This window comes from Procambarus clarkii, chromosome 1, assembly GCF_040958095.1.
Source record: "Procambarus clarkii isolate CNS0578487 chromosome 1, FALCON_Pclarkii_2.0, whole genome shotgun sequence".
Lineage (NCBI taxonomy): Eukaryota > Metazoa > Arthropoda > Malacostraca > Decapoda > Cambaridae > Procambarus > Procambarus clarkii.
In genome coordinates, this window is record NC_091150.1 from 30172107 (window position 1) to 30197866 (window position 25760).

A 25760-nucleotide genomic window follows, 5' to 3' on the forward strand; every position below is an offset into this window, starting at 1 on the left:
TACTTGTGTTTTGTGTCTTTTCCCATTACCTTACCACAGACGAAAGGACCAACTTTTCTCTTTTTTTTTGTTTATGTGACGAGGCCCTGCCCCTAGCTTTTGAAACAGCCGAACACCAACGCTTTACCGTCACACGCATCCATAAATTTTAACATGATGTTCATTCAAAACAGGAATTTTCTTGAAAATTAATATTATTTTATATTTTCATATTGTATCTATTTAGGCACTGGTTAGGTTCTGTTGGCGATTATTTTAATTTGTAGTACGTGGGTGAAGCATTTATAGCAACCCGTCCTCGATTCAAGTCCATTACACCCAGCGGTCGACCCCACAGACGCATTCGTAAATTTTAACATGCTGTTCATTCAAATCAGGAATTTTCTCAAATATAAATTAATATAATATATTAGCAAATTGTGCATATATAGGCATAAGTTAGGTCAGGTGTTTAGGTTCTGTTGGCGATTATTTGTATTTGTAGTACCTGGGTGAAGCATTTACAGCGTTGTGGTTCGAACAGAATTCATCAGTGAAGCACTTGTTCCGGAAGTGTTCGAACGACATTATATCATTATTTAGAAGTGATATCCCATATTTAGAGGTGAAAAATGAACTTCTAAATCGTTATATCCTTAGTCAGTCTTTGTGGCTGTAACTTTAGGTATTTCAGTACTTTGCAGTAATGATGTAAAACATTAGTTAGGCTTAGCCTAGCCTGTGTCACATTAACATTTATGAACATAACTGTAATCAGCATAATATTTAAATTCTGAAAATTCTGTTCAGTAAGGATGCAAAACAAAAAATATTAACCGAAAAAATATGTTAATTAAGCTTAGGCACATACTCTAACTGATAAACTAAAATTTTGCTTTAGAATACATTGTCTTCAGTTTGTCACCAAGTACTAGTTTTTATCTACCTTATAACTACCTCAAATTTAATATGCAAAAGTATTCCACCAACTAGAGGCTTAGGGTTTTAATGTTTATTATTGGAAATAATAACATATTATAACATAATAATAACATATTAAATAATAATGTTGGAAATAGCCTATTGACTTAATAGGCTATCTTCTTTAAAAGGATCCTATTATCAATAAAATTCTTGCAGTTTTAACAGCTACTTTATTGTGTTCGGTAAACGAGGCCAACTACAACATTTTATAGTTTTTTTTTTTTTTTTTAGTTTCTATAAAGCTGCTGGAAATTTCCTTCACTGAACATCATATTGCTTTCTGTAGCTACTTAAGTTTGGCTATTTCTAGTGTCCTCTTTGAATCGCCTGCGAGGGATGTTATCTTGAGGTTATCTTGAGATAATTTCGGGGCTTTTAGTGTCCCCGCGGCCCGGTCCTCGACCAGGCCTCCACCCCCAGGAAGCAGCCCGTGACAGCTGACTAACACCCAGGTACCTATATTACTGCTTATTTGTTATTGTTACAGCATAAAAATCTGTATTTTTTGTGTGTGCTGAATATGAGAACGATAAAGAATACTGTAGAAATTATAGTACACTAGAGTGGGGGGGAGGTGGAAATGTGACAAGGGGTGGTGTGAAGTATGTGGAGAGAAGGGGGGGGGGGATGGATGAGGTATAGAGGATGTGGCCAAAGGCAGGGAAAGGGGTCAGATTGAAGTTATGAGAGGATATGGATGATGTTGGAGGCACTAGGGAGGTTGTTAAACTGAGTCTGGCAGTAGCACTGAGGCAGAGGGTGACAAGGGGGCAAGCGTCAGTGATGCCGCAATGGTGTTCAAATTGAAATTGAAATAAGTTTATTGATGTAAAATACACACAAAGGGATGAGGTAGCTCAAGCTATTCTCACCCCGTTCAGTACATCGTGTTAATACATACATAGACACACATCACAAACAATAAACATATCACCAAACATTCTGAGAGATAAACATATACAATTCCTCCTTCACAAGTAGTATGGTATCGTGAAGGAGGAAATGTATATGTTTATCTCTCAGAATCTTTGGTAATATGTTTATTGTTTGTGATGTTATGGTGTGGTGTGAGACTAAAGAATGGAGGAACAGCAAGAATGTGGCGAACAGCAAATGTGTGGAGGAAGACCGGGTGGGGGGGTGGGGGTGCGGAATAAGGTGGATCACATGTGGAGGTGTGGCCACAGGCTAAGCACAAGGAATACTAACAGAGGGGAGGGGAGGGGTGTCGTGTAAGGGTCAGATTCCACCCTCTCCATTACCATATCAACAGGTCACCTGAACACCAAGCCATCGGGGAAATGTATGCACTAATCCACGCCAGCTTTGTATCAAATCGAAGTAAAGCATAAGTTTGCCCTGCATACTTGGTAACTGGCCAGCATGCCCGACGTATGCGCGCGAGAGGGAGGGAGAGGAGGATCAGGATCCCGTACAGCCCGCCAGCCCCACCCTTTCATCAATAAAGAATCTCATCACGGGGCCGCTTGCATCAATAAATTACGTGAGAGAATTAGTTAAGGCCGTGACGGACACGGCGGCTACGGTAAAAATACCGAGGTGGTTATGAGCCGACTAGGAAAATCAATACACTACCCCAGAGAACAAGAGAGAGAGAGAACAAGAGAGAGAGAGAGAGAGAGAGAGAGAGACACGAGAAGAGATATCATATTTTACCTAAATAAAATCTTTAGCACACTGATAAGTTTCGATTATGTCTCCCGTAATCTTCACGTCTTCAATGAAAATCCGTTAAGATCTTGGAGTCTTTGTTTAGAAGGTTTATTGCTTGACGATGGCACCGTTTTAGTTAAGTCGCCTCACCCTCTCTACACACTCAACCTTGTCTTCGTCTTCTTTTGTAACGAGTACAAAACTGTAGACCAGGGGGTTCTGAACCCTTTGATTACAGACCCCCCTAATGGATTATACTCAATATGTTCCTATACCACCTTTGCCAAACTGTCGAAATCATCACCAGTCCTATTAGAAACCAGTATGAACTTCAAGAGATGTATATAGCTTGGTTTTTTCTTTCCATGTGTGATAGCTAGGATGACGGCTTAAGGTCAATCATAAGGATTTTATCATGCCTATATAAACCAGTAAATCACAGATAATGAAGCTAAGAACTGCCAAGCAACAACCTGATGGACCAAGGGAAGGGAACCATGAGGATGATCATGTTTTAGATTCAGCCACTTGGAACAAAAGTTCCAAGCAGCACGGGCTATGGTGAGCCCGTAGGCTATCGAGAGAAGAGACCGTCACACTATATAGCCCTGTTGGACCAAGTTATCACAAGTCGAGCCTGGCCCCAGGTCGGGCTCGGGGAGTAAAACTCTCGAAACCATCTCCAGGTAAGATCCAGGTTAGCTACAACTAGTGAGATTTTTGACTTGTCAATGTGCCGTAAAAATATTAAATGTAACTACTAACGGTAATTGTTAATTCTAATTGAATAACGACTTTTTAAATTGTTTAAAGATCGAGCTCCAAACCCTTGTTAAGAACCCCCGTGTAGAATAAAAATACATGCCCACATCTAGGGCATGAGTCGACAGGACCATGCATCTGGATGTGGGCCATGTGTCGACAGGATCAAGCACCTGGATGTGGGCCAAGTGTAGACAGGACCAAGCACCTGGATGTGGGCCATGTGTCGACAGGACCACGCACCTGGATGTGGGCCATGTGTCGACAGGACCAAGCACCTGGATGTGGGCCAAGTGTAGACAGGACCAAGCACCTGGATGTGGGCCATGTGTCGACAGGATCAAGCACCTGGATGTGGGCCAAGTGTAGACAGGACCAAGCACCTGGATGTGGGCCATGTGTCGACAGGACCAAGCACCTGGATGTGGGCCATGTGTTGACAGGACCACGCACCTGGATGTGGGCCGTGTCGACAAATTTGACCGGTGGACTAGGCAAGACAGGCGCAGTGCACCAAGCCCAAGCCACCTGCCTCCCCGCGATACATCAGTACTCGCTCAGCTGAAGATCAATGAATCGCTGCCCGTATGCCAACCACTTGCAACCTGGTGATTCTAGACATGTACATAGCACTTAAGTTATTGATAACCTTTCTGTGCCTTCAATACCAGAATTGAAATCATTTTAAAACTATACCGACAAAAACTATTTCATGGAACAAGCAGTGGTTATATCACTTGTGATTTCAATATCTAGCCGTATATCAGCTATCTGACAACCGCTATCATTTATGATATTTCACAAGTCTTCGTTATTACCAACACGGCCTTCTTTTCCAAACCTACATTCTTCTAAAAAGAAAATACGAATGCCAAAAAGAGCATTTCAGATCACTGGTGTGCTAGTTCATCTTCCTTTGTTTGTGACTGTTGCCCCTCAAACCACCTAGTTCACCCGACCATCCCCCCTTCCCCGGTGGAGCAAAAGCCAGCTGTTCATGTCAAAAGTTGATTGATTGTATATTATCTGGCGTGGCAACATCTGGGTCAGTCGAGCCAGCTCATGTCAACCGGGGCGGGCAGGTGGCCATAGCCTCAATTCACGTTCCAATCGTTGTCAAGGCCGCGCGTGATATACTTCTGTATTACGATAACCTAACAATAGAACCTTTATTTTTTCTTCCCTTAGTATCCATGAAATATGTCTGTCTGCCAGGAAAATGAGAAATAAAAGTGGGTTACAAAAGTGTGTATATACTGTTTATTAATACAGTTGAAAAAGTCTGGTATCATATACATCCAGATAAACTATAATTACTACGTACTGAGCCAGAAAAATATAATATGATGCTAACACTGTGGAAGGGTCTCATATCCTCATTGCAACTTGGTTGTACCCATCACAGAACCAAATTTACCTTGGCATAAGAGGTAGCCTATGATACTGTCGTTGACAAATGGTCATCAATGAGCAGATCTTAGCATGAAAGACATGAAGCGTACGAGGCCATGACGTTTACAATGACTAACATGTAGGGTGTAAGAAGCGGGATCAGCAGTGTATAAATATGCTTCAAATTTGGGATTTCCATGAGTGTTTGAGGTGCAGTGTCCCTTGCCACGGAAGATGGGACACCACAAGCGTCCCTCTCATCCTGTAGCTACACCTAGGTAATTACCATACCCCATATTTGAAATAAGGCGTGTGAGAGGCACATTGACCCCTCACTCTACCTCATATTTGGGATAATGAGGGAGTGTGAAGCACACTATCCCTCACATTTGGGATAACCAGGGGGAGTGTTAGAGGTCTGCCACCCCGCGACCTGGCTAGGTCAGGCCACAGGAGAGTGTAGGGCAAGGGCATATGAGGAAGGAAGAGGAGAGGGGGCAGGACCGCCAGCAGCAGGAGCAGCAGCAGCAGCACACATACACACACAAAGCTGGTGGTGGCCCCAGCGGCCGTACCCAGTGGCAATGACCCACACTTGCCCCCGCCCAGCACACTAACACACACACACACACACACACACGTACACTACTCACAAGCAAAACCTACTTGTGGTGACTGGTGCCCTTGTGTGAGGAGGAGGAGAGCGAGGAGGAGCTGGGAGGACAGTGTAGTAGTGTAGCTACGGTGAACACTTGGGCACTACAGTAACCCCGGTGGATGATGCCACCGGGTAGGCCTACCATTTTTACCCTCGCCCCCACACTATCAACTCAAAAGTATCACCCGCCAAAATACCTTTTCTACTTCCTGACCACCTCTGCCTCATGACCCACCGTGCCGTGCATCCTCAACATTATCAAATGCGGAAAAACTAAAAATTCGCACATAAAAACCTGCTATTTCGGCACGCCCCGGAGTGCTGACCATACACTGTACGCTCTCACACAAGGGCGCTTCAACCCCCCCTTTAACTATACCCTTAAATGACACGCCCCCTAGCACGCCCTTGACTGCAAGCTGGTGCCTGAGGGGCTGGCAGTGCCACAGGAGACACGCCCCACACATGGCAACATGACAACTGTAGGAAGTAAACACTATAGGACCTACCAGCAGCCGACGCACACCCTGACGCCGAGTCCAGAGCCTCCTCCTCCCCCTTGATGCTGCTCACTCGTGTAAATCCACTGTAACACTGATCTCTCACACGCTACACCACAACTGCACTGAAATAGCACCTCATCGCAGGTACAGCAGTGTACAAACTCACTACCTCAGCCACAAACCCTATATTAAGTTTCCTCCTGAACCCGGCGCGAGCAAACAGCCCCTCACCCCCTAAAGCCACACTGGCAACTGAGAACCAAGCGTATGTGAGCAGCGACGCGCGGTCCCAAGCCACCACCGACAAAATTCGCGGTGCTCGGCCGCATTTGGCCGGGATGTGTCGCATACTTTTGCAAGAATCTCAATAAACTAAATATTTATAACCAATGACCTTAGAGGAAATACTAATATTACCCCCTACAGATAATTCTGTCGTCTTTAGGATATAAACTTACTCTTTTCTAGACTAAATTCATTAATCTGTGTAAATTCAATTGGAAACTAATAAGCTCGGGGAAATGCCGTGTATAAATATTATACGCTCAACAGTGATACTCTTTAAATACATATAACATAACAGAAGAGCTATCTCTTGCTTAAATTCCGGCCATAACAGTCGGTGCCCATAGATCTATCTTGTAGTGGCCTGGCTATCGAGGAAGATGGGACAGGAGGTGATATGAATGAAGGTAGAGAGAGAGAGGAGGAGGAGAGCTCTCACGCACACATGAACGCTATGCCAGTGACCTGCACACTGCCTCTGATTTATGGAACACCTGTGGAAACTGCCCGATAATTAATGGATACGTATATACACCCCTGGGAAATGGGACGCCCCGAATTGTCATTGGGCCTTGGAGAGAAGCGAGAAGCCCCTTTTCGTGTGATGAGGAAGGGTGTGGGGAGGGGGCGCCCTAGCCATGTGGAAAACATTTTCTCTAGCTAATTATTACCCTATGTCTAGCATGCACGTAGATCTGCAATGGTCATTATTATTATTATTTATTATTATTATTATTACGACAATCTTAATGCAACTTACATTATATTCATCATAACTATATTTATATTCATAACTTAAACAAAAATTCTCTTGCATCTCATTAGTGCAACCGCAAACTCACAGGTGTGCTATGAACACACAGGTGGGCAGATATGTACATATCTTGCCTGGTTATCATGTAAACCCCCTCCCGCTACTGTGACTGGATACTGTGAGACACCTGTTTACGGTGACTGGATACCCTGTATACCGTGACTGGATACCATGTACGCTATGGAAACCATGATTGCGGACCGTGTACACCTGTCTACCGTGATTACAGACCATGTACACTTTGTCAACAGTGACTGGATACCATGTACACTTTGTCAACTGTGACTGGATATTGTGACGGTAAAGCGTTGGTGTTCGGCTGTTTCAAAAGCTAGGGGCAGGGCCTCGTCACATAATCAAACAAAAAGAGAAAAGTTGGTCCTTTCGTCTGTGGTAAGGTAATGGGAAGACACACAAAACACAAGTATATAAACAATGAAATTTTAATTACTCTAGAACAACAAGACATGAATAAAGTTAATCACATAAAATATGCAAGACAAGTCAACAAACAAAATATGAATAATCACTGGCAAATGAAAAGTTACGTTAAGACAAGTAAGTTACAGTGATAGCAAAATAATATATAAGTGGTGCTGGAATACTGGCTTCGAGCTGCCACCTCCCTTAGTACACGAAAGCCAAGGCTTAGTCTACCAGCGAGAGATGTCAACTGCTTGGAGCACTGAGATATTCTAACGAGACTGGAGCACTGCAGCCCAGACGTCGACTTGTGGTGGTGGCGGAGGGCAGGGGCGACGAGTCACCAGCCAATCAGCGACAGGCAGGCAGAGGATGAGCAGTTAGCTGGTTACGGCGGTGGGTAGCAGGTGTCACGGTGTGCTGGGTACGATTTGCTCTCTGGGCAAAACGTTTGGCGATACTTGGTGGACGTATCTTCTATATTATCTTGTATATTGACGTACTTATGTAGGGAAGAGCAGGCTCAATCTCTCTTGAAAGAGATTATCGTCACAATACCATGTACACTTTGTCAACTGTGACTGAATACCATGTACACTTTGTCAACTGTGACTGGATACCATGTACACTTTGTCAACTGTGACTGGATACCGTGTACACTTTGTCAACTGTGACTGCAGATCATGCACTTCCTCTAAATTGCTACAGGAAGCCATGCACTTCTGTAATACAGTGACCGGAAACATTGTACTTCCTGTCGACAGTTAATGGAGACAATTACTTCCTGTCGACAGTTAGTGGGAGATCGTGCCCCATCCCATTTAGTGTGAGGAAGTATACCCGGAGAGGGGGGTACTGGGGGTTCTACCCAAGCCCGGCCTGGGGGCGCCAGGCTTGACTCGCCGGCCTGGGGGGCGGTCAGGCTTGACTCGTGATCATTTGGTAGAACATTATGCTATTGCCTCGGGCGGCGGGCAGGCCCGCACGTCCACGACAGCTCGGTTGGTCTGGCTTGCCCCGTGTATCAGTTTCGCACGGAAGGCTTGGGAGGTTAGTGAATACGGGGATGTGACCGTGGCAGGAAGTCAGGAAGGCGTGGCAGGAAGAATTTTGGGGAGGCGGCAGTCTACCCAGGGTCCCGCCATCCTTCTCTAACACTGCGTCACCCAACATACCCTAACGGAACATCAAAATATGTAACACGGGAACAAATTCACAAGGGCCGTGACGAGGATTCGAACTTACGTCAAGGCTCTTTGTGGATTTGTTCATTTGATGCATCACGCTATTGTGATTTCTGTGTGTAATGTAACGCAAGAATTTGAGTGTGTGTGTATATGTGACTGCTTTGTGAACTGTGATCGGATATTATTCATCTATAGATATCCATATGTGTATAAATATACGTGAAGAACCTTGCAAACACTCTCAGCTCCCTGTCAAAAGAGAGACTGGCTTACTTTATCCACCAAACACCCACCCACACACACACACACACACACACACACACACACACACACACACACACACACACATACATCGTGTCAGCAAGGCGGACAGCCCGCCTGATGCATAACTCACTGTATTTCCCATTTCTAAACGTTGTCCTTTGTCCTGTACCTCTCCATCTTCACTCCACCTCTCCCCCCCCCCTCCTCCCACCTCCTACCCAAAAACCAAAGTTGTTCCTAACTCCCCGCTGCCTCTCACAGGCGTTAACGTGCCAGTTATCACCACGAGTTAACGTGCCAGTTATCACCACGAGGAGTTATTCTCGCTGGTCGTTTGAAAACCGGCAGTGTGGGAGGGGGGGGGGGGGGGGAGACCAAACTGGCGACCAGGGACTGGGCTATAAGAACTGTCAAAAGTTCTGCCACGCTACGTAATCCTAACCTAACCTAATCTAATCCCAACCTAACCTAATCTAATCCAACCTATCCTAATCTAGCCCAACCTATCCTAATCTAACCCAACCTAACCTAATCTAACCCAACCTAACCTAATCTAACCCAACCTAACCTAATCTAACCCAACCTAACCTAATCTAACCCAACCTAACCTAATCTAACCCAACCTAACCTAATCTAACCCAACCTAACCTAATCTAACCCAACCTAACCTAACCCAACCTAACCTAATCTAACCCAACCTAACCTAATCTAACCCAACCTAACCTAATCTAACCCAACCTAACCTAATCTAACCCAACTTAACCTAATCTAACCCAACCTAACCTAATCTAACCCAACCTAACCTAATCTAACCCAACCTAACCTAATCTAACCCAACCTAACCTAATCTAATCCCAACCTAACCTAATCTAACCCAACCTATCCTAATCTAACCCAACCTAACCTAATCTAGCCCAACCTATCCTAATCTAACCCAACCTAACCTAATCTAACCCAACCTAACCTAATCTAACCCAACCTAACCTAATCTAACCCAACCTAACCTAATCTAACCCAACCTAACCTAATCTAACCCAACCTAACGTAATCTAACCCAACCTAACCTAATCTAACCCAACCTAACCTAATCTAACCCAACCTATCCTAATCTAACCCAACCTAACCTAATCTAACCCAACCTAACCTAATCTAACCCAACCTAACCTAATCTAACCCAACCTAACCTAATCTAACCCAACCTAACCTAATCTAACCCAACCTATCCTAATCTAACCCAACCTAACCTAATCTAACCCAACCTAACCTAATCTAACCCAACCTAACCTATCGTCGTCCAATCTCACCTAACAAAGAGAAGATACAATTGTGTGTTTTACATACAGCGCGCGCGAGGTGTGTGAAGCCTAAGAGCTTTAACTCTGGCACAGTTTTGTTGTTGTTATAGATTCAGCTACTCGGAACAAGTTCCAAGTAGCACGGGCTATGGTGAGCCCGTAGTGGACTTACCTGGCACAGGAGCGGTGCCGTCTGGTGTCTCTCTGGCACAGTTTCTGGATACTTCGTCAAGATGTAGGCCTGGCCAGACAGGCCCCCGGGGACACCTCAAGGTAACCACGCTGCCAGGGGGAACCTGTCTTCGGGGAGGAGATCTGCTCAAGGGAATGGATTGGGATCGACTACATTATTTGTGCTATTATCTACTCTCTATTCATGGTTAGGTTAGGTTAAGGTTACTTTAGGTTAAGTGTTGGTTAGGTTAGGTTAGATTATGTTTGGTAACGTTAATACGTTACATTATTGGCGATATATGGAGTACAAAAACTATTTCAGTGTGCCCGCCAAGTTCGTTTACAGAAAACCAAATTCTTAAAAGAAAACATTTTCAGCATACACCTTTTATGTTTTAAAACAACGATTTATATTACAATAAAACTATAATTTGACAATATTATGTTTACGACAAAGGTTCACTTGCCAGTTTACATGTAGACTATTCCTGGCCCCGTAACATGCTCTCAGATCATCTCACACATCAAGATAACCATCCACGTGGTTTCAGTAGCGGGGAGTGTGGATTCTCACGGTGATGGATTTGCTGAGAAATGGCTTACCAGAGGCCCCTCTCCCCCCCTCACATCTACTTACCTGGACCAGGAGTCATCATACACTTGAACTTACGAAACCTGTACATCTTTCCTCAAATACTGTCGGTTTAGCGTGCAACTGTTAACTAGTTTATGGTATCCGGGTCACTACGAGCTTGTCTATAATAACGAGGTCGTTCTCCCCTCAGGTTGAGTCGCCAAGCTCGTAAACTGTTTTAATAATCACAAACTAAGCCTTCATGACTGATGAAAGATGCACAGGTTTCGTAATTGGCCACTTAAATGCTTGCTTGATATTTCCTGGAGTTGGTGACTATCTTATGAGGGCAGTAGGCCGCCTCCCTCGTGAATGAGACTCGTTAGTTATCACAGTCAGACGCTTGTAAAGAACATTTAGGATATCTTTTAAAGTGAGGAAGGGTCAGCAGGTACACGGTGTCAGCAGGTACACGGGGTCAGCAGGTACACGGTGTCAGCAGGTACACGGGGTCAGCAGGTACACGGGGTCAGCAGGTACACGGGGTCAGCAGGTGCACGGTGTCAGCAGGTGCACGGGGTCAGCAGGTACACGGGGTCAGCAGGTACACGGTGTCAGCAGGTACACGGTGTCAGCAGGTACACGGTGTCAGCAGGTACACGGGGTCAGCAGGTACACGGTGTCAGCAGGTACACGGTACACGGTGTCAGCAGGTACACGGTGTCAGCAGGTACACGGTGTCAGCAGGTACACGGGGTCAGCAGGTACACGGTGTCAGCAGGTACACGGTGTCAGCAGGTACACGGTGTCAGCAGGTACACGGTGTCAGCAGGTACACGGGGTCAGCAGGTACACGGTGTCAGCAGGTACACGGGGTCAGCAGGTACACGGGGTCAGCAGGTACACGGGGTCAGCAGGTACACGGTGTCAGCAGGTACACGGTGTCAGCAGGTACACGGGGTCAGCAGGTACACGGGGTCAGCAGGTACACGGTGTCAGCAGGTACACGGGGTCAGCAGGTACACGGTGTCAGCAGGTACACGGGGTCAGCAGGTACACGGGGTCAGCAGGTACACGGTGTCAGCAGGTACACGGTGTCAGCAGGTACACGGTGTCAGCAGGTACACGGGGTCAGCAGGTACACGGTGTCAGCAGGTACACGGGGTCAGCAGGTACACGGTGTCAGCAGGTACACGGGGTCAGCAGGTACACGGGGTCAGCAGGTACACGGTGTCAGCAGGTACACGGTGTCAGCAGGTACACGGTGTCAGCAGGTACACGGTTTCAGCAGGTACACGGTGTCAGCAGGTACACGGGGTCAGCAGGTACACGGTGTCAGCAGGTACACGGGGTCAGCAGGTACACGGGGTCAGCAGGTACACGGGGTCAGCAGGTACACGGGGTCAGCAGGTACACGGGGTCAGCAGATCAGGATAGGATTTTTGTTACTACTCCCTACCACAGACGTGGCCACACACTTACAATGCTAACCAGCATATATACACATCCTTCCGTCCTCCATGGACAGGGTCAGAGATCTGTTAAACAGTGTGATTTGTTGAAGCGTGAATCTGAGAGGAGAGGAGTAACTCACGGGAATCAGGAGCCGGGAACCAGGAGCCGGGAACCGGGAGCTGGGAACCGGAAACCGGGAACCGGAAGCCGGGAACCGGGACCCGACAGCCTGGAGCCAGGAACCGGGAGCCAGCATACCCGTCGTCCACCAACCTGACGAGAGAAGAAGAGTTAGTTCTGTTGGGGACGTTCTTGTACCCAGTGATTACCACTCGCAAACCTGCTCTCAACCCCCCCCCCTCTCTCTCTCTCTCTCTCTCTCTCTCTCGCACGCTCGCATCACACCTAACCCCAGCTCTTTCTAATTACGCACCTACCTTTCTGCAGTCATCGCGGTAAACGACCTTCCTAGATCTCTTAATACACTGCCATTACTATGCCTCGTAGCTGCCTGGGGGTACATGGGTGCGGGGTTATCTTGAGGTTATCTTGAGGTGATATCGGGGCTTAGCGTCCCCGCGGCCCGGTCCTCGACCAGGCCTCCACCCCCAGGGAGCAGCCCGTGTCAGCTGACTAACTCCCAGGTACCTATTTACTGCTAGGTAACAGGGACTTCAGGGTGAAAGTAACATTTTGCCCATTTGTCTCCGCCTCCACCGGGAATCGAACCCGGAACCTCAGGACTACGAATCCGGAACGCTGTCCACCCAGCTGTCAGGCGGCTGTTGGTGAAGTCTCCCCCCCCCCCAGCCACAACACCATCTCTCTTACCTATAAATATTTCCTCCGTATCACCCTCGGTATTATGCTTCCTCCTCCTCCTCCTCCTCCTGCCTCTCTCACCCCCATCTCCTGCTGCCTCTCTCACCCCCCATCTCCTGCTGCTGCTGCTGCTGCCTCTCACCCCCATTGTCTCCTCCTCCTCCTCCTCCTCCTCCTCCTCCTCCTCCTCCTCCTCCTCCTCCTCCTCCTCCTATCGTTATCTGGTGTAGTACATTACTTCTTTGTTCTGGCCATCTTCCTCACGTCGCATGTCTTCCTTCGTTCAGTGTGTGCCCCTTCCTTCACTGTGTGCCCTTCCTTCACTGTGCCCCCCCTTCCTTCACTGTGTGCCCTTCCTTCACTGTGTGCCCTTCCTTCACTGTGCCCCCCCTTCCTTCACTGTGTGCCCTTCCTTCACTGTGTGCCCTTCCTTCACTGTGTGCCCTTCCTTCACTGTGTGCCCTTCCTTCACTGTGTCCCCCCTTCCTTCACTGTGTGCCCTTCCTTCACTGTGTCCCCCCTTCCTTCACTGTGTGCCCTTCCTTCACTGTGTCCCCCCTTCCTTCACTGTGTGCCCTTCCTTCACTGTGTCCCCCCTTCCTGCACTGTGTCCCCCCTTCCTTCACTGTGTCCCCCTTTCCTTCACTGTCCCCCCTTCCTTCACTGTGTCACCCCTTCCTTCACTGTGCCTCCCCTTCCTTCACTGTGCCTCCCCTTCCTTCACGGTGCCTCCCCTTCCTTCACTGTGTCCTCCCTTCCTTCACAGTGCCCCCTTCCTTCACTGTGTCCCCCCTTTCTTCACTGTGTCCCCCCTTCCTACACTGTGTCCCCCCTTCATTCACTGTGTCCCCCCTTCCTTCACAGTGCCTCCCCTTCCTTCATAGTGTCCCCTTCCTTCACTGTGTCCCCCCTTCATTCACTGTGTCCTCCCTTCCTTCACAATGCCTCCCCTTCCTTCACAGTCTCCCCCTTCCTTCACAATGCCCCCTTCCTTCACCAAGAGGCCTCCCCGCCCCTCCCCAGCCCCCCTCAGCCCGGCCAGGAGATGTGCTTGCAAGCACAGCTGCCCCCCGCCCCCCTCCCCCTCCGGACACACTCCCTGACTTCTGTTCCACTCTCCCCTCTCCCATCTTTGTCTCCATCTACCTCCATCCCTTCCTCTCCCTCCACCGCCTCTCCCCAACATCCATCTACTGCCACTTCTCACGAAGCGGCAGTTGATATATCAATGTAAACAAAGCCGCCATGATTGACGAGAGATGTACATGTTTCGTAAGGGGGACACGAGTCCTTGCCCAGGGCTTCGCACACCGTCTTAAGCCACTGGGCACCTTAGGTAAGGTAGTGTAAGTTATCAGGAGAAAGCGCTAAGCCAGTGTGACTATCCCACTTGGAAGGGATATGAGGACAAGGAGCTGGGATATGAGGACAAGGAGCTGGGATATGAGGACAAGGAGCTGGGATATGAGGACAAGGAGCTGGGATATGAGGACAAGGAGCTGGGATATGAGGACAAGGAGCTGGGATATGAGGACGAGGAGCTGGGATATGAGGACAAGGAGCTGGGATATGAGGACAAGGAGCTGGGATATAAGGATAAGGAGCTGGGATATGAGGACAAGGAGCTGGGATATAAGGATAAGGAGCTGGGATATGAGGACAAGGAGCTGGGATATGAGGACAAGGAGCTGAGATATGAGGACAAGGAGCTGGGATATGAGGACAAGGAGCTGGGATATGAGGACAAGGAGCTGGGATATGTGCACAAGGAGCTGGGATATGAGGACAAGGAGCTGGGATATGAGGACAAGGAGCTGGGATATGAGGACAAGGAGCTGTGGTACGAAGACAGAGTGAAGAAACTGTGACTAACCACTTGGACCGTCGGGAATCGAACTCCGACCCAGCAGGAAGCGAAGCCATCGCTCCAAAGACCAACAACTTAACCATATTCAATCAGTAATAAATCACTTAAAATTCACTCTATTATTTACTTACAAATTCTCTCTAAACTTTACAGTATCCAGTCATTGGAAAATAATAATACAAATTATTGTTTAAAAAATGTAAAAAAAATACTATTTACGTATTTTATATTTTTATTAATTGTAAAATTACCAGAAATATTAATTGTCAAAATAAAATTGGCATTTTGTGTTTACAATTAATAAAGGGATTTAAACGTTTAATATAAATAATTCATCCGTGTTAGTTGGGTGAGCAAATTACTCACATTCAGCCTATTTCTACGCGGCCACTTGGACTGGTTGACACTCTCTTCTTGCACGGTCCACGTTCGATTCCCGATGGTCCAAGTGTTTGGGTACCATTCCCTTACCCCGTCCTGATAACCCAGCTTCTTGTCCTCATATCCCAGCTTCTTGTCCTCATATCCCAGCTCCTTGTCCTCATATCCCAGCTCCTTGTCCTCATATCCCAGCTCCTTGTCCTCATATCCCAGCTCCTTGTCCTCATATCCCAGCTCCTTGTCCTCATATCCCAGCTTCTGGTCCTCATATCCCAGCTTCTGGTCCTCATATCCCAGCTTCTGGTCCTCGTATCCCAGCTCCTTGTCCTCATATCCCAGCTCCTTGTCCTCATATCCCAGCTCCTTGTCCTCATATCCCAGCTCCTTGTCCTCATATCCCAGCTCCTTGTCCTCATATCCCAGCTCCTTGTCCTCATATCCCAGCTCCTTGTCCTCATATCCCAGCTCCTCGTCCTTATATGGGACTGGCATTTTGAGCTTTCACATAATTTTCTTGTTTCAGCCAATTTCTGTATTTGTTCTGAATAATAAAAAAAGTTGTCACATATATATTGTTACACAAGGAATGACATTTTCAGACGACGAATTGCCTCATTCGTCTGTTCTCTGAAAACCCAAATCCAGATATTGACAAATTTCCATTTGATAAAATCTTGTGTTTAAAAATATATATAAGGGCCTGAATTAACAAGTTGCTCCTTCTCCGAGAAAGGTATTTCATATCCCTTTCCAGGTAGGAGTGATGGGCTCTGAACCCGCGGTAATGGTTGTTTGGGGGAGAGTGGAAGATGGTTAGACCCCGCTGTACAGTGTAAAGTCACCACCGGGAGCTTGAGCGGGAGAATATGCCGATTCTGAGACGTTAATGTGTCCGCTCTAGCGACTACTTCCTCTCTCTCTCTCTCTCTCTCTCTCTCTCTCTCTCTCTCTCTCTCTCTCTCTCAAGAAAATACATCATAGAGCCCACAGAGGTTCCCTGGAACCCCTCGGGCTCCAGTCAACACCCTGTGAAACCCCCAGAGTAAACCCCTCGGCCTATATTCACCTATTTGTATTCACCTAGTTGTATTCACCTAGTTGTATTCACCTAGTTGTGCTTGCGGGGGTTGAGCTCTGCTCTTTCGGCTCGCCTCTCAACTGCCAGTCAATCAACTGTTACTCACTACTAACTAATTCCCTCCCCCCCCCCACACACCCCAGGAAGCAGCTCCGCAACAGCTGTCTAACTCCCAGGTACCTATTTACTGCTAGGTAACAGGAGCATCAGTGGGTGAAAGAAACTCTGGACATTACACATTCGGGCGCAGTTAAACGGAATCCTACCACATTTGGCATGATGATAGTGGCCTTATAGGAAGAGGATGTGAGCTATAAGCAGCTTCGCCACAGGCAACGATTGTGTCCAGGTCGGGTGTCGGGAGGATTGTGCACGCTGCACCAACGACAATCACACGGAGTGGAGGACTGTGTATAGCGCAGATGTAGTGACTGTAGAGTGTGTGGCGAGATGTGACCCCACAATAATCTGTTTGGCAGGCAGCAGGCGTCAGCTCTTCCTGGAGACCCAGAGAGCAGGGAACAGAGATGGAAAAGGCGACAGGGAAAGGAAGAGCAGGATTCCTTATGAGTGTTCAAGCGAGGGAGGGGGGGGGGGTTTAGGGGGGGAGGTTACAGGAAAGACGAGGGTAAATACTGGTTTGGAAACAGGGTTGTTGAATGTTGATTAATGGAATAAAATTACTTGGCAACGTAATAGACGTATGGGCTCGTCGGCTTGTTACAACCTTAGGTTACATTAGACATAGATATACATAAAATTGAGTTTGGGTGGATATAAATAGGAGCTGCCTCGTATGGGTCAATACTCCTGTAGTTACCTTTGTTCTAATGTGGATGAGGCGTGAAGGAAAGAGTACAGGAGTACATGCAGGCGATGAGTCACAATAACGTGGCTGAAGTAAGTTGACCAGACCACACACTAGAAGGTGAAGGGACGACGACGTTTCGGTCCGTCCTGGACCATTCTCAAGTCGATTGACTTGAGAAATGAAAACGTCGACTTGAAAAACTTGAAAACGTCGTCGTCGTCCCTTCACCTTCTAGTGTGTGGTCTGGTCAACAGGAGTAAATATTTTGTTTCCAGGCAAGCGTCGTTTGCCTCAAGTCTGGCAAGCGAGGAAGGCGAACCTGTGGGAATACTTGTAGCAGGGAGCGAGGCGCGGCCACACGCCAGCACTAGCCTCCCCCGCAGCGCGACACAGCGGGCTGCCAGCTGGTGACAAATACTGCATGGGGCGCCGCCCCCGTCGTCCCCCAGGTCAGCCCCCAACACAACAAGCCCCCCTCAACTTTCCACCGGGTTTCCCCCGACCAGTGAACGTGTCTGAGGGGACACAGAGACAGGGGGTTGATGGCGTAGAAAAGCATCTTTAGCAGGAACATCATTTGGCGGGAAGATGACGTTCAGACAAGAACTATGACTCGAGATCCGTCTTCCGTCGGACACAAGAAAACACACGCTAGAATTTATTATTATTAACATCTTTATTGACAAAATTAATTACAATTAAAGTGAGGATAATGTTGGTATTCACTGTCACGCAGGACAGAGGGTCATACACAAGACAATAGGTCTAAACTGTAGGCTGAAGCACATATATATCATGGTTACAATCAATGTTTTACACGCTAGAAGCGCACACGTGGATCCACAACAACAGGCTGACAGGTGAGGCAGAGGAAGCGTTCAGACAATCTAGAAAGACTTTTATAATAGACGAAAGCTTGGCAGACGCATTTTAACGTTGACAAATAATAGGGTTAAGAAGCCAGGTGAGGACAATAGAGTTCCCAGTACCATCAGCTGGGTAGTACTGTACATCTGATATCTGTATGAGTACATAACACTTGGCAGTCATGATTAATAAGGAACTTAGGTCAAGGAACCATTGCATATATATAGATAATAGAGCAATAAAATGGGATATATTTCTAGACTCGTTAGGAATAACGCCTCTAATATCATTCTTTAGTTTTATTTGCCCATGTTAGGCCACAATTAGATGATGAAGTTCAGTACCGCTGAGCCTACTACAGAACGGACACAAATGAACGGAAAAACAGGCAGCGAAGAACGATTATTTTAATCCCAGGAATCACAAATATCCCGTTGGATATTTATCAGTTAGGAAAGCTTTATTTTACTTCCACACAATATGACACGATTTAAGAATATAAAGGAAGAAAGGGGATATAAATATATCAACACGAAACAAAGAAAATCAATACGATAAGCACAGACTCAGGAAAGACCTGGGTGAATACTGGCTTGGAAACCGGGTTGTTCATTTACAGAATAAATTATGGAGTAACGCAGTAGACTTGGGATCGCTGAGTTGTTTCAAGCGTAGGTTACACGCATATATATGAATGAGTTTGGGCGGATATAAAGAGAAGCTGCCTCGTATGGGCCAATAGGCTTTTTAGAGAGAGAGAGAGAGAGAGAGAGAGAGAGAGAGAGAGAGAGAGAGAGAGAGAGAGAGAGAGAGAGAGAGAGAGAGAGAGAGAGAGAGAGAGAGAGAGAGAGACACATACATCAGTCATCATCAGGACATCACCTGCGGCAGGTGATAGAGCCCAACAAAGGTCACCTCACTTCCTCTTCCTCAGCCTCACCTACACCTCCCCCCCCCCCCACACCCCACACTCCTACACCCCCCAAATTACACCATTCTGTGTGCTCGGTGTATCTGCCCCAAGACCTTCTTTTCTACCATTCAACCACATGGGCTGGACGGTACGGATTTTTTGGATTACTGGTTGGCAACTTGTATATCAACTTGTATGGCATTGTGTATGGCAACTTGTATGGCACTTCACACGCATGTAGAGGCAATACTCCACACAGGAAGCGAGTATTTTATACGAGTGGGAAAACTGGAAAATGCCAATTGTCAGTTGTCATTGTCAACTTTTGTCAGTTGTCAGTTGAAATTGTCAATTGGAAATTGTCAGTTGATGAACAACCTCTGAAAGTCCCCCAAGTTCTAAATCCCTATAACCCCAGCGTGGTCAAGGATATGCACCACGAGTGTTGCAGGGTGGTGGATGGTCACGGAGCCTGTGTGTTCTAGCAGCATGCATCACTTATAGGCAATCGATGATGATGGGGTGGCATTAGTGCTGGTAGCCAGTAGGGGTGACCCCCTGACCCACCAGGTGTGTGTGGGGTCAAAGCCTAGCCTTGACTACCTGTTGTGTCGTTTCCGTGAATCAATGTTCCCTCGGCCCGGTCTCTGACCAGGCCTCCTGGTTGGTGGTCTGGGTACTTAATTAGCATATGCCATTTCCATGGTATTACCTCGTTACACTAGAGAGTAGGTAGTCTCTGGGGGTCGTAGGTAGTCTCTGGGGGTCGTAGGTAGTCTCTGCGGGGTCGTAGGTAGTCTCTGGGAGGTCGTAGGTAGTCTCTGGGAGGTCGTAGGTAGTCTCTGGGGGTCGTAGGTAATCTCTGAGGGTCGTAGGTAATCTCTGGGGGTCGTAGGTAGTCTCTGGGGGTCATAGGTAGTCTCTGGGGGTCATAGGTAATCTCTGGGGGTCGTAGGTAGTCTCTGGGAGGTCGTAGGTAGTCTCTGGGGGTCGTAGGTAGTCTCTGGGAGGTCGTAGGTAGTCTCTGGGAGGTCGTAGGTAGTCTCTGGGAGGTCGTAGGTAGTCTCTGGGGGTCGTAGGTAGTCTCTGAGGGTCGTAGGTAATCTCTGGGGGTCGTAGGTAGTCTCTGGGAGGTCGTAGGTAGTCTCTGGGGGTCGTAGGTAGTCTCTGGGGGTCGTAGGTAGTCTCTGGGGGTCGTAGGTAGTCTCTGGGAGGTCGTAGGTAGTCTCTGGGAAGTCATAGGTAGTCTCTGGGGGTCGTAGGTAGTCTCTGGGGGTCATAGGTAGTCTCTGGGGGTCGTAGGTAGTCTCTGGGGGTCGTAGGTAGTCTCTGGAGGTCGTAGGTAGTCTCTGGGGCTCGTAGGTAGTCTCGGGGAGTCGTAGGTAGTCTCTGAGGGTCGTAATTAGTCTCTGGGAATCGTAGGTAGTCTCTGAGGGTCGTAGGTAGTCTCTGGGGGTCGTAGGTAGTCTCTGGGGGTCGTAGGTAGTCTCTGGAGTCGTAGGCTCCTGGATGATACTACACGTCTCCCCCGTATACGGAGTTCTTCATTACTTCTTTCATTCAAAGACCCGCGCAATCCACCTGTAGTGTCTAGCAACTTGTTGATGACCCGCCACACAAGATCGCCCCGTCGTTCCGTCTTAAACAGGTTGTTACAGGATACCTTGACCTTCAGAGGCGGGGGGGGGGGAGGGTTGAGCTCTGGCTCTCTGGTCCCGCCTCTCATCTGTCAATTAACCTAAACCCCTAAAGCTTAGACCGAAATGCTTCCAATTACAGGTTTATACTAATTACTGCTGTTGTTGTTGTTGTTTGAGATTTTAGCTACTCAGAACGAAGTGTCCATGTAGCACGGGCTATGGTGAGCCCGTAAATTACTGCTGTCTCACAAAGTTGCTCATGAAGTATATTGCAGTCTTTGAGTCGACTCGAAGGGTTATATATGGTAACTGCTCATACTCTTAAGTTGTATTTATTATTTTGAATAATGTCCTGGTGATCCATCACTACATATTGGTACTTTCTGGTGATCCATCACTACATATTGGTACTTTCTGGTGATCCATCACTACATATTGGTACTTTCTGGTGATCCATTTCTACACATTGGTACTTTCTGGTGATCCATCACTACATATTGGTACTTTCTGGTGGTCCATTTCTACACATTGGTACTTTCTGGTGATCCATCACTACATATTGGTACTTTCTGGTGGTCCATTTCTACACATTGGTACTTTCTGGTGATCCATCACTACATATTGGTACTTTCTGGTGATCCATCACTACATATTGGTACTTTCTGGTGATCCATCACTACATATTGGTACTTTCTGGTGGTCCATTTCTACACATTGGTACTTTCTGGTGATCCATCACTACATATTGGTACTTTCTGGTGGTCCATTTCTACACATTGGTACTTTCTGGTGGTCCATCACTACATATTGGTACTTTCTGGCGGTCCATCACTACATATTGGTACTTTCTGGTGGTCCATCACTACATATTGGTACTTTCTGGCGGTCCATCACAACATATTGGTACTTTCTGGCGGTCCATCACTGCATATTGGTACTTTCTGGCGGTCCATCACTGCATATTGGTACTTTCTGGCGGTCCATCACTGCATATTGGTACTTTCTGGTGGTCCATCACTACATATTGGTACTTTCTGGTGATCCATCACTGCATATTGGTACTTTCTGGCGGTCCATCACTGCATATTGGTACTTTCTGGTGGTCCATCACTACACATTGGTACTTTCTGGCGGTCCATCACTACATATTGGTACTTTCTGGCGGTCCATCACTGCATATTGGTACTTTCTGGTGGTCCATTTCTACATATTGGTACTTTCTTCCGGTTCATCACTACATATTGGTACTTTCTGGCGGTCCATCACTGCATATTGGTGCTTTCTTCCGGTTCATCACTACATATTGGTACTTTCTGGTGGTCCATCACTGCATATTGGTACTTTCTGGCGGTCCATCACTGCATATTGGTACTTTCTGGCGGTCCATCACTGCATATTGGTACTTTCTGGCGGTCCATCACTGCATATTGGTACTTTCTGGCGGTCCATCACTGCATATTGGTATTTTCCACCAAATGCTCACTATAAGTACTGTCATTTCAGGAGGATGGGTTGCATTAAATCCGTGCAATTGATGGAGTCAATTGACACGTAAATGAGTTTGAATAGGATCTGCTTCGTGTGTATCAATAGTTTGTTAATTCTCGTGTTTGATATCTGCTTGATACCTGGTTGATATCTGCTTGATACCTGCTTGATGGGGTTCTGGGAGTTCTTCTACTCCCCAAGCCCGACCCGAGGCCAGGCTCGACCCTCGTGTTCCCTCGCACAGTTTTATGAAACATAGACACTAATATATACATTGAAACAGAAAGAGAGGACCATTTCAACATTATTTTCCAACCGTCTCCACAAAACGTTAGGTTAGGTTAGGTTAGGTTAGGTTAGGTTAGGTTAGGTGTTATATAAGCTTGTTCTCAGTACTCAAGGTGATTAGAACGAGGCTCCAAACTCTTCTTCAAACCGCCTGGATAGTTATCTAGATATTTATGATGGCCTGAAAGCATCTTACGGTTCCAATAATATTCTACTTGTAAACTGGTAAGTGAACCTTTTTTGTCCTAGACAAAGAATATTCTCAAGTTATAACTTTATTGTATTACAAACTACAGGTTTAATATATAAAGTCTATGCTTAACTCATATTTCTTTGAAACGGTCTGAAGAAATTGATTTTCTGTAGATTAAATTCTAGGGAATACTGGAGTAGCTTTGAATTTCATATTTCACTTATTTGAGATTATTACACTGTAGTAACGTAACAAAACATATTGAAACCTAACCTAACTATAGATATAGGGAGTACATCATAGCATTAATTATAATAGTGGTTTTGGAGTGATTACCTCCAGGGTATCTATTAACTTTCTGGTGGTTCATCACTACATATTGGTACTTTCCACGAAAAAGTTACTAAAAGTACTTTCATTTTAGGAGGCTGGGTTGGTGAGAGAGATACTTATATAGCAGACAGGACAGAGCAAAACAGGTCGGGAATCAGCACATTAGAAAACTGACGGTTAGAAAGGCGGGGTCCAGGAGCTAACAACTCGATCCTACAGGCACATGCAGGTGAGTAAAAATATGCGAATACAGATGACTCATAGACATGGCATCTTCAAGAGAAAACTAGAGTTTTCTTCAAGGAATGCCGGACCAACCGGGCTGTGATGGGTATGTGGGCCTGCGGGCCGCTCCAAGCAACAGTCTGGTGGACCAAGCTCTCACAAGTCAAACCTGGCCTCGGGCCGGGCTTGGGGAGTAGAAGAACTCCCAGAACCCGGACGGGGATGAACCACCTTTCATCAGTTTAAAAAACATTATACAAAGAGACATGTCAAGTCATTGCATTAAAAGATAGACGGAGACGGGGGCCCAAGAACCGAAGCTCGATCCTGCAGGCACGTGAGTATACGCACGGAGTCACTCTCACTCTCACTTCCGGTGGCCATTATGGGGGATGGTGGAGTGGAGAGTGTGGTGGTGGTGGTGTGTTCCCCTCATGGTGGAGGTGGCATGGTACAGAGGGGGTGGGGAAGCTCCTCTGCCACCACCCCTACCTATCCTCCCCTCCCTTCCCTGCCACCACCACCACTCTACCCTGCCACCCCCAGGAGCCCAGACCTCAGCCAACCCTCCGACACATGGACATGTAGAAGACTGCGACTGAACATGGACCAGAAAAAGATTCCAAACTCACATTGTTGACAACATAACCCAAACCGGCTTGACGTAAGACATGAGAACAGCGTAACCTTGGCCCAGGAGCTCCACCGCACTTACACAAGTATCTATTCTGGCCGCGTCTACAATACCAGAGAGTGTCGCTACATATCTTAAAGAAACTCACCTTGCCAACACTACCAGCGGCGTAGAGCAGGGCACGAGGGAAAGTTGCAAAACACATGACCGGACAATCTTAGGAACTCCACGAAGCCGAGAAAATACAGAAAATACAACACAACACAACCCACATTCAGGCATCATACAACAGCAGCAAGCCACCAGGGTGTGGAACACCTTCAAAACATTATACAAATATCCAGCGCTTGAAAGGTTCCTTCAAGACGACTTCGGCTGATACCGCGTGGACGACTTCGGCTGACCCGGCGTGGACGACTTCGGCTGACCCGGCGTGGACGACTTGGGCTGACCCCGCGTGGACGACTTCGGCTGACCCCGCGTGGAGAGCGGAGAATCTCCTGCCACTCGCATCTCCCCAGTGAGGACAACATTCAAGATCAACGTTAATTAAACTTCGCATCAAAGTCATCAACGCCGATGACTTTGAACGTCGACCAACGCCACTCTTAGTGAGACCACTGGGTTGGACTTAACATAAAAATCAAGAAAAACAGCAGAAGGCATCTTGGCCCATACGAAGCACCATACCTATATACATCCACCCAAACTCATTCATATACGTCTAACCTACGCTTGAAACAATCAAGGAATCCCACCTCTGTTATCTCACCCGGTAATTTGTTCTACAAATCCACAACCCTATTACTAAACCAATATTTACCCAGGTTTTTCATAAACTTATCCAATTTATGTCCATTGTTTCGTGTTCCATTATGTGTTGATATATTGAATACCGTTTTGTTATCCCTTTTGTTGCGCCCATTAACTCCCCGGCGCCCTTCAGACACGCCTAACTCTTGTCTTTTCCAGGGAATATAAAGTAAGCGCCTTCACTCTCTTCTCATGTGGAAGGTTTCTCATGTGTGGGGCGAGGCCGGTCATCCCACACTGGACGCCTGCTGCTGAATATATATCCATTGTGCACACGATGCGTCACAATAACGTGGCTGAGGACATGTTGACCAGACCACACACACCAGACCACACACACCAGACCACACACACCAGACCACACACCAGACGACACACCAGACCACACACACCAGACCACACACACCAGACCACACACACCAGACCACACCACACACACCAGACCACACACACCAGACCACACCACACACACCACACCACACACACCAGACCACACACCAGACCACACACACCAGACCACACACCAGACCACACACAAGACCACACACACCAGACCACACCACACACACCACACCACACACACCAGACCACACACCAGACCACACACCAGACCACACACCAGACCACACCACACACACCACACCACACACACCAGACCACACACACCAGACCACACACACCAGACCACACACCAGACCACACACACCAGACCACACACCAGACCACACACCAGACCACACCAGACCACACACACCACACCACACACACCAGACCACACACCAGACCACACACCAGACCACACACCAGACCACACACCAGACCACACACCAGACCACACCACACACACCACACCACACACCAGACCACACACACCAGACCACACACCACACCACACACACCACACCACACACACCAGACCACACACCAGACCACACCACACACACCACACCACACACCAGACCACACACCAGACCACACACACCA

The 25760-nt window shown here is 47.3% G+C and overlaps 1 protein-coding gene across 1 annotated transcript; it reads right to left on the reverse strand.

Moving 5' to 3' along the window:
* Positions 1-20091: 20091 nt before the first annotated feature.
* Positions 20092-24168, reverse strand: LOC138362823 (platelet glycoprotein Ib alpha chain-like). The gene is made up of 2 exons (XM_069321391.1): positions 24112-24168; positions 20092-20685 (listed from the first exon to the last, which is right to left on the reverse strand). Exons 1-2 carry the CDS (start codon positions 24166-24168, stop codon positions 20092-20094), a joined length of 651 nt encoding a protein of 216 aa, XP_069177492.1.
* Positions 24169-25760: the final 1592 nt, after the last annotated feature.